The sequence below is a fragment of the Dunckerocampus dactyliophorus genome, chromosome 16, assembly GCF_027744805.1.
Source record: "Dunckerocampus dactyliophorus isolate RoL2022-P2 chromosome 16, RoL_Ddac_1.1, whole genome shotgun sequence".
Classification (NCBI taxonomy): Eukaryota; Metazoa; Chordata; class Actinopteri; order Syngnathiformes; family Syngnathidae; genus Dunckerocampus; species Dunckerocampus dactyliophorus.
The window spans coordinates 14,373,144-14,381,993 of NC_072834.1; the positions used below are offsets into that span (position 1 = coordinate 14,373,144).

At 45.8% G+C, this 8,850-nt stretch overlaps 1 protein-coding gene across 4 annotated transcripts; it reads left to right on the plus strand.

Moving 5' to 3' along the window:
- The first annotated feature begins 337 nt into the window (after window positions 1-337).
- Window positions 338-8,850, plus strand: uspl1 (ubiquitin specific peptidase like 1). 4 transcript variants are annotated; one of them, XM_054756048.1, is made up of 10 exons: window positions 338-482; window positions 1,416-1,505; window positions 1,916-2,038; window positions 2,854-2,906; window positions 3,776-4,547; window positions 4,689-4,805; window positions 5,263-5,392; window positions 5,472-5,597; window positions 5,684-5,844; window positions 6,072-8,850. In XM_054756048.1, exons 5-10 carry the CDS (start codon window positions 4,022-4,024, stop codon window positions 7,568-7,570), a joined length of 2,559 nt encoding a protein of 852 aa, XP_054612023.1. In that variant the 5' UTR covers window positions 338-482; window positions 1,416-1,505; window positions 1,916-2,038; window positions 2,854-2,906; window positions 3,776-4,021; the 3' UTR covers window positions 7,571-8,850. The 4 variants fall into 4 exon arrangements, with proteins under 4 accessions (XP_054612023.1, XP_054612022.1, XP_054612020.1 ...); XM_054756047.1 differs by having other exon boundaries at window positions 2,859-2,906; XM_054756045.1 differs by lacking the exon at window positions 2,854-2,906 and having other exon boundaries at window positions 1,416-1,567.

The window sequence follows — 8,850 nt, forward strand, 5'->3', positions numbered from 1 at the left end:
TTACAAGTATGTGAGGTTTTGTAGTTACATTAGTGTAAATACATATATTTTAAAGCCATTTCAAGACATTAAATAGGCTATTGTATGTTTTAAATGTGAAAAACATTAGGATAGTTGAATATTAAAACATGTGAACAAAAACATTAGGACAGTTCAGTATCAAGAAACACATCTTGTTCTAACACATCCTGTCATGATGATTAGTGTCAGGGCAAGCGACGACAACCAACAGTCCTGCAGTTCACCCTAACCACCAGTGGGAGAAGCATCCTTTTCCGGGCGGAACCATTGTTGGTAGTCGGTGGAAGACTTATTGTGCTGCACACACGCCGGCAACTTTGGACGGAAACGTAACGTTTTCTAGACGCACTGCCTTGACGAGTGTGAGTGTAGTCATTCATAGGAGGGAATGCTAATTTGTAAGCAGTTCTGCGTGCATGGATTTGAAAGACAAAGACAACTTTAAATCAAGACTCACTCTGGTATGTATTCTTATTAGTTCATTTCGAAAGGTTTCACTACATGCGGAATGCTAGCATGCTAACCGACACCACCACGCTACTATCTTGGTGTTTTTTACTCGCTAAGTACATTTTTTTAACATTACTATGTTTTCACTGAATATATAATGATAATCAGCGTTTATTTCGTACACTTGTTCGCGGGACTTGAAGCAATTAGATCGTATATCATTTAGTCACAATTGTGATATGGTTGCTAAATCAACGTAATAAATGTCCATTAGCTGTCAAACGCCAACAGAACTCATTACGGATGCTTAATTAATCACATTGATCTTTAACGTCACATGTTTTTTTTCACCCAAATTGAGTTTTGGCTGGGCCAGCTAAGCCACATGGGTAGCAACAAAATGAATTAGTGACATGGATTGTATGGGGTTTCATGTGATACTAATAGTACATTTGTATGATGGCTGATAGGGGCCAGGGGCAAACACAGAAATGATCCAGAACACACACAAACCCCCACGTACAACCGCATGAGACAAATGCTGCAAGTTCAGGGAACAAAACAGAAGCTTGCCAGGCTACCAGTGCGGCAGACCTGAAGGATGTCCCTCTTTAAAGATATGGGCCATCTTTCTTTGGTGTCTTTGTTAAACACCTAACTGTGAAAAAAGGTTTGCTCAAGACATACAGAAAGAAGGTCTGGTGCCCGTGGTAGCCCGGCAAACTTTTTACTCAGATCTTACAAAATGCCATGTTTGTTTACATCCAAAAACAGAAAATGTTGTTTTGTTTTTTTTGCAGTGATTACACACACACACACACACACACACACACACACACACACACACACACACACACACACACACAATACTGTGCCTAATACCGGTGTACCTAATCATTTGGTTCCATTATCCTTGATGTGGTCACTGCATGTCACTCTCTCAGGTACCTCGGAGGAGAACCAGGTTGTCATGGTGATATTGCTTGAATGGCAGCGGGCAGACCTCGGGAGAAGCGGCGGGATTCCAATGACTGGTGACTCAGAAGACGCTGGTTTGGGGGCTCTGGCCTCTCCACTGGCGGGGTATTTGGGAAAAGTCAGTTGCTCTCCTCACTCGCTGTTGTCACCTGCGCAAAGCTGAAATTGTGTTTGAAAGACACTGTGACAGGGCAGTGCCACTCCAAATTATATTAAAAAAAAAAAAAAAAAACACACACACAAGGAAATCTTTAGTAAAAGGCGAAAATTTAGGTTAATTTATGTCTTGAACAAATGACATTGGCTATGTTGACAAGAACACAAGGTTAATGTTGCTACGCACTGGTTGGCACCTGTGCGCAACAATCTTACAATCCCAATGTTGTTTTCAGTACTAGTAATTATAATTACCTAATGAAGTGATGTCTCATATTCTGCTGTTTTTTTTTTTTTTTTTTTTTTTAAGGTTCAAGAGAGAGCGGCATCTCTCGACAGTTGTCCATGGTGCGCGTCCAAAGGCCTGAGGTCAACTCTGCACTCGTACCGCATCAACCTGCACGAGTCCATCACGCTGTGCACCAACCCTCAGGTCAGTCTCCAATCCTCTATGAGGAAATTCACTCAACTTTAACTGAATAAGTGTCTTTTGCCAGAACAGTAACAAAATGTTGGTATTAACTAAGGGTGTCGCAATACACTCAGCACACGAGACAAGACGATACACGATATTGGGTTCACGAGGATGAGATGATATTTTAACATTACAAACTACAATGACAAAACATAGGACTGGACAAACAGGCTTTCTCATTCCACAAAACAATGCCCACATGGTGGCCTATCATGAGCATGTTGGCCACACAGTCAGGAGATCTGGAAGATCTGGGATTGAATCTCCATTGGGCATCTCTGTGTGGAGTTTGCATGTTCTCCCCGTGTGTGCGTGCGTGCGTGCGTGCGTGCGTGCGTGCGTGCATGTGTTTTGTCCTCCGGTTTCCTCCCACATTGCAAAAACATGCATGTTAGGTTAATTGGCGACTCTAAATTGTCCATAGGTATGAATGTGAATGTGTTTGTCTATATATGCCCTGCGATTGGCTGGCAACCAGTCCAGGGTCTACCCTGCCTCTCGCCCAAAGTCAGCCGGGATAGGCTCCTGCATACCCCCGCGACCCTCGTGAGGATTAAGCGGCAAATGAGTCATTCACAGTAGCGATACCGTAGTCTGGTAGACGTCTGGATGCTCTTTTCCCATGAGACATCTTTTCTTCAAACAAGAAATATCGTCACGTTTTAATTTTGCAAGATCGTGTGACACCCCTAGTATCCACAACTAACATTTATCCACAACCCAAATAATTTTGTTCATCTGCGACCTGTATTTCAGTATGCATTTCTTTTCAGTGCAGGTGTCTCCAGCTTTCAGCACTAGAGCTACTTTGACAAATTGAGCTACGGTATTTGTTTTATTTATATGACTGGCAATATTTCAATTGTACTTTCGTCACAGAGCCAATCTCAGCTCAAACACTTGTCTTTATGCTATTTTGTGATAATTTGTCATTAAATGGAGGCATAATGTCTGAATTGAACACTTGTAAAATGTTAAAAGTTGAAGCAAATATCCTTTGACCCTTTGGTGAGCCACTCAAGATCAGCTGGCGAGCTGCTGATAGCTCCCGAGCCACTGAGACCCCTGAACTATAGAAAGCAGCAAAACAGCTTTACTCTTATACACACAGTTGTTGCTTTTTACTTCCTGTTTTGATTTTATTCACACATTTGTTACTTTTTACTTCCTGTTTTGATTTCTACATCAGCTCTTTGGGGGGTGGTGGTGGTGGTTTGTGTCATAAGAAATGTGAGACATTATGCCATGGTTTTAAACATTAGTTGACAACAGAACATGAAGTTATTGACTTATGGGTGTTTGTTTCATTTGGGGCAGCGATAGACATACGTACGTGCACCTTAATGCTCACTGGTGATTTAAAGAGGGGAGAAAAACATGTTTCCTGTGATCCATGTAAATGCGCTGATTCTAAAAAATAATGTACTTGTGTGGAGGGAAGTTGCCGCTGGAGTACCCAGCATGCATGGCAGGCACTTAAATAAGTGAAAGTTATGTTTGTTTTGAATTATGCTTCAGCGTCATCACCATGTCGCCTTGATCTTATAGCTTTTTGGTGGGGTGTAATTGTCCACCAAAACAATTCTCCACTAGCTACTGTATTTAGCTTTCAGCACACACTGTTATGGCTGCTTCAAGATGTAGTTAGTATAATCTCATTAACACAAAGGATTGATCAATATATGTTCCCAACAGTGCCTCTTCCCTCTGGTCAGTCGCCCCCTGGAGGATGTTTTGGCCAGCTTGGTTCCAGCACAGTCAGCAGCTGAGAGCAGGAGGAAGAAGGCCTCTACCCTGGAAGAAGAAGAGGAGGAGGAGGTCGAAGCCAAGTGTCTGCTCTCTAATGACCTCCCTGGTTCTGATCCGCCAAGAGTGACAGACGTCAACAATGCAAAGAGCGGCACTCCGAATGTGATTGCTAACGGCCATCGTGAGGCGGCCATGACACATTACGAACAGGAGAATCAACCCTGCATTGAGTTCCCACCTGGATCGAAGTCGAGCCGGCACGAGGATGGTGTTCCGAATCAGACGTCATTTTGTGACGCTCATTCAGAGAGTTCTGATTCTTCTGCAGCCATGAGTGGACTCCTGAAGGGTCCATCAGAGGAAGAACCACTCTCTCCTCGTCCTGACATGATGCTGGCTAAAGAAATGAACACGCCAAACATGGACATCCACACTTTGCACACTCCACAGAACTCCCTGGCAGCAGAGACGGACCAGGATGCAATGTCGGGAGCAGGAGGAGACGCAGTGGACCTGGTGTCCAGCCCCGAGCATCTCTTCTGGAGGAACAGTCACAACTTGTGCTGGCTGGATGTCCTGCTGGTGGTTCTGGTGCACTCTCACAGCCTGAGGAGGTGTAAAGCCCAACAGGAGCCTCAGCAAGCGGCCATCTGGCAGCTGATGAGCGGCTACGACGACGCCTGCGCTGCCCTCCGTGCTTGCCAGCAGATAGGAAGTAGTGAGTGTGGTAGTATTGCAAGCTGGTGGTTTTTACTTGAATGTACTTCATATAAGCATAATATAATCCAATTCATGTATTTGAGTGCTTCAACAGTATAAAAGTATCCCACAGTTTGCTGACATGAAGATATTTGTGTAGACGGCAGCACGAGGGTGCCCCGTGACGCACTACAACACGCCAACGACCACCTGCAGAGCCTCAGAACGTCAATCTTCGCTTTGCTGCAACCTCTGTTGCGCTGCAAACTTGGTGAGGGTATGCAAACTTTCCGATACGTGTAGAACAGTTACATGCAGTGATGTTCATGGCTGGTGGGGCACTGACCCCTTTGGAGTGTAACTTACATGTCCCTTCTGTTATTCTCCAATCAGCAAGAATGATTATGTCACACACTTGCATTAAAGGCATGATATAAGCTGTTAAAACCACAAGTGCTTCTGCAAACACAATATTGGCGACATGCTGAGAAATGAACAACTTGCCACAGCTTCATCTCTGGTTTAAGCCTGTATTCGATTTGGAACTGTGCAAAAAAATTGTTTAAAATGATTAGAATCATACAGAAAATAGTTTTATGATACAGATTTCTTTTATGTGTCATAAGTTTTTAATTGATGCCTCACCCGCCTCCCCTTACTGCACATCAGTGGTGTAATTAAGAAGTGGACCTCGTGGCGGCGCTCTAGTTTCTGCGTCTGTTTGTCCCCTTCAGGTCAGAGGGAGAGTCCCGTCTTTGCCATGCCTCTATTGCTGGCAAGGGACTCATGGGCGGAGCGTCTTTTCCAGACCACCTTCTACTGGGAGTTTGAGTGTGCGGAATGCCACACAGTCACCAGAGAAAAGTAAATCCACTTGGTTATTCCACATGGCGTGATCGCAGTGTACAGTCAATGTTTATATCGAGCGTTTCCACTTTCCCAGAATCACAAAAACACTTGCCACTTTCACCAACATCCTGCCTGACTGGCACCCGCTCCACGCCACTCACTTGGCGCCGTGCAACGTGTGCCGTGCCAAGAATCAGAGGAGGAGCATGACACTGGAGAGGTGAGAGTCAAACCTTCATGTTTCTGAGGGCGTGCGCCCGTGTGAGCTGCTAACTTATTTTTATGTATCTGTTTGTCCTGATCCAGTGTGGCTCCAGTGTTGGCGCTGCACTTTGTCGAGGGGCTCCCCCACAGTGACGTTGCCATGCTGGCCTTCACCTTCAAGGGGCGCAGGCACGCGGTCACGGCGGTGGTCCAGTACGACCAGCGCGCCAAGCACTTTGTCTCATGGACGTGCAGGAGTGATGGTAGGTGGCGCCGTGGTTCTGTTTGGCCGTTCCTGTCTTTATTTTTTTGTTGTGCGAATTCCGAAATATCAAGGAGAATCAAATGATGGACAGATGTTATGAACAGAAGATCATAGCACTTCCCTCGTAGCCTACCTAGCTCATAGCATGGGAACTGGCTATTGCTATGATATGTTGTGATGTATTAACCATCACCACATTATGTTCATCCTGGCTGCTTCTTTTAGGATCCTGGCTGGAGTTCGACGACTTGAAACATCCGCACAGCGTGGTCCATCCAGAACTCCCTGTTCCCGCTCAGGAGATTCACATTGTCTTCTGGGAGGCAGAGGAAGACTCCGGGCCTCGTGTGTGTTCTCCTTCCAGCACGTTGTCACAGCCCCCCCCAACCAGGAGCATGCTGGACTGCAGTGCGAATGGAGAGGCGTCGGATCAGTTGGACTTTGTGTCCGCACTCGCTGATGACAGCATCACCGCCATGGACACTACAATTGCGGCCGCGGGTATGGACACCTTTGAGGGGCTGTCCAGTGATGACATCATCACTCTCACACTGATGGAGATCAAAGAGGAGTCAGAGACGGATCCTCCAGTTATGGACTTGAGTGACTTTCCCGACGCCATGCCAGATAGCTCCTCCCTCTTACCGGTTGCAGCGCCTGAAAGCGTGGCTCGGGAGAGCCCCCCCAGCCCCAGCTCGGCCGAGTCCAATGACGACTTGACTAAAGATCCAAACTTTGAGCCGGCTTGCAAGACAGCTCCGAGAAGAAGCAAAAGAATCATCAAACAACAAGCTAAGAAGTCATCCAGAACGAAAGCACCGCCTCCTGCTTCTCTGCCTTCGCAGGAAGCGGACACCACCCGTCAAGAGGACGCTCAAAGTGAACAGACGACCTCACCTGTCTCCTCCACTGACACCACACTGCCACCTTTGCGCCAGGAAGCTCACTGGTCCTACCTGCTCAGCAAATATCATGTCGGTCAAACTAACAAGCTCCGCCCCACTAGAGCCCCTAATACTGTCAGCCAAGTCAAGCCTGCCCCTCCCAATCCTTCCTCTCCCATCCCAATAAAGAAACCTCAGGTTCCTGCACCAGTCTTTCAGAAACCTCAGCTGCGCATGGAGGACAGGGGTGGCCTCCCGCTGAAGGCTGCCGAGAGGTTTGGAGCGTTTGGTGTGCAGAGCCAAGCTCCAACAGTCTCACCTGCGCTTCCTTGCAGCTCGTCAGTGGCTGCGCTGGCGATGAAGACCCTCCCTGATGTTTCACTCTTGAAGAAACACGGCAGCCCCTCAAAGCTTCTCGCAGGCCTCAGCGACACGGAGGCGCTGCGCTACAAGCTCCTCAAGAAGCTGAAGGCCAAGAAGAAAAAGCTGGCCAAGATCAACCAGCTGCTTGGTCAACAGGGCGGCGCCCAGCTCCATCCCGACAGCACCCACCTAGGCTCACCTGTCACAGTCACCTCCAGCACGTACGACAGCTCCAACTGCAACAGCATCCTCTCCGACCTCCTCTCGCCCGCCCCCACGCCCAGTGACCTGTCTCCCGACAGCTCGGGCTTCCTCGACATGCTCACCAGCCGCCAAGATGGTGCCGGCACGGCCTCCTCGCAGATCCTCGAAGTGGCGCCGAATGCGGAGAACTTCCTGGAAGAGTTTATGACGACGTCTGGGGCTGAGCAAGCCATGGAGACGGAGGCGCTTAGCGCACTGGAGCTTTTCTTTTAAAGCGGAACCTAGCAACAGCATCCTCCTTGCGCATTGGACGTTTTTTGTTTGCAGGTTGAGCATCATCTGTGTTTGATAGTAGCTGTATTTATTTTGAACTTGGTGCAAATGTAAGTTTGGGACACTTATAGCCACACAATGAGTCCAAATTGTCAATGACTTCTCTGAGACTGTTTTTGTGTGTGTGCATGCGCTACGGACATGTACATGAGCGACAGCCATGAACGTCAGTGATTTTATTCGGGCCGAACAAAAATTTCCGGATTTTATGCAGTTTAATTTGTAATTGTGAAGAATATAGCAATGTTTTTTGTACAACATTTTAAACCACATCGGTAACACATGCTAGCTAGTGGTAGTATATACTGTATATTTTTGGTTTCAAAAAATGTCATTTGGAGTGAGTTGCACACAGTCCCTTTAAGTTTTTGTTGCCTCCTTATTTATTTGGACCAAGTTCTAAGTGAAGTACTTCTCGAGACTAAATGCAAATGAATTAAAGAAGGGTTGTATTTTAATTGGAAGTAGTTGTATATGAGATAAAAAGGAAATGTTATACCGGAAGTGGATTTTTGTTCAAAGTTAATTAAATGAATTTGATTTTTGCAGATTTTTTGACTTCTACAGAAACACAAAAACCTGTGTGAATCTTCATTGCATGCAGTTATACAGTATTGGTTGTGTTACAGTAGCTTGCGTTAGCGCAGCAGTCAGCAGGGGCACAATAGGCAGGCATAATAGTATATAATGCAAACGCCAAGTGCAATTCCATAAAGTGTGCACATAAAAATAGAAACGGTGATTTCCTCTGTCACTTTGTGCAAACAGCTTCACGAGACCGGTTAAAAACTCCCAAAAAGCAACCAAAGCCTCATTTAGAGCTACACAATTCTTGATTAAGAAAAAAGGCCTTTTCAGGCGGGGTGGTTGTCAAAGAAGCAATGATGCTAATTGCTAAAACTAGTTGAGGATGAGAAATATGGGACCGATGTAATTGCCACGCTCTCCGGTGTTCAACTGGGGGCAACTGCAATGGTAACAAGAGTGTTAAATGTCTTTGTAAAATGTTAACATTCAATCATGTTAAAAATCGAATCAGATTTATTACAAATCTGAGAGTTCATTTTTGTATTTTACATGATTTATTATTTGTACAAACATGGTGCAAAGTAATTCATGATGTGAAAAAATGTTAGTGGCTAGTGAAAATGGGACATTGTGATTTCCGAGGACTGTTGTAGAAGTGAGCATTTGAAAACATTCAGTTTGAAAAACGCTTG

Excerpts from the sequence above, each read along its gene's own strand:
- uspl1 (XM_054756045.1), top strand. The coding sequence starts at position 1,442 with ATGGTGATATTGCTTGAATGGCAGCGGGCAGACCTCGGGAGAAGCGGC. Across the intron at positions 2,039-3,775 it reads CGCTGTGCACCAACCCTCAG|TGCCTCTTCCCTCTGGTCAG; the intron begins GTCAGTCTCCAA and ends TGTTCCCAACAG. Across the intron at positions 5,845-6,071 it reads ATGGACGTGCAGGAGTGATG|GATCCTGGCTGGAGTTCGAC; the intron begins GTAGGTGGCGCC and ends TGCTTCTTTTAG.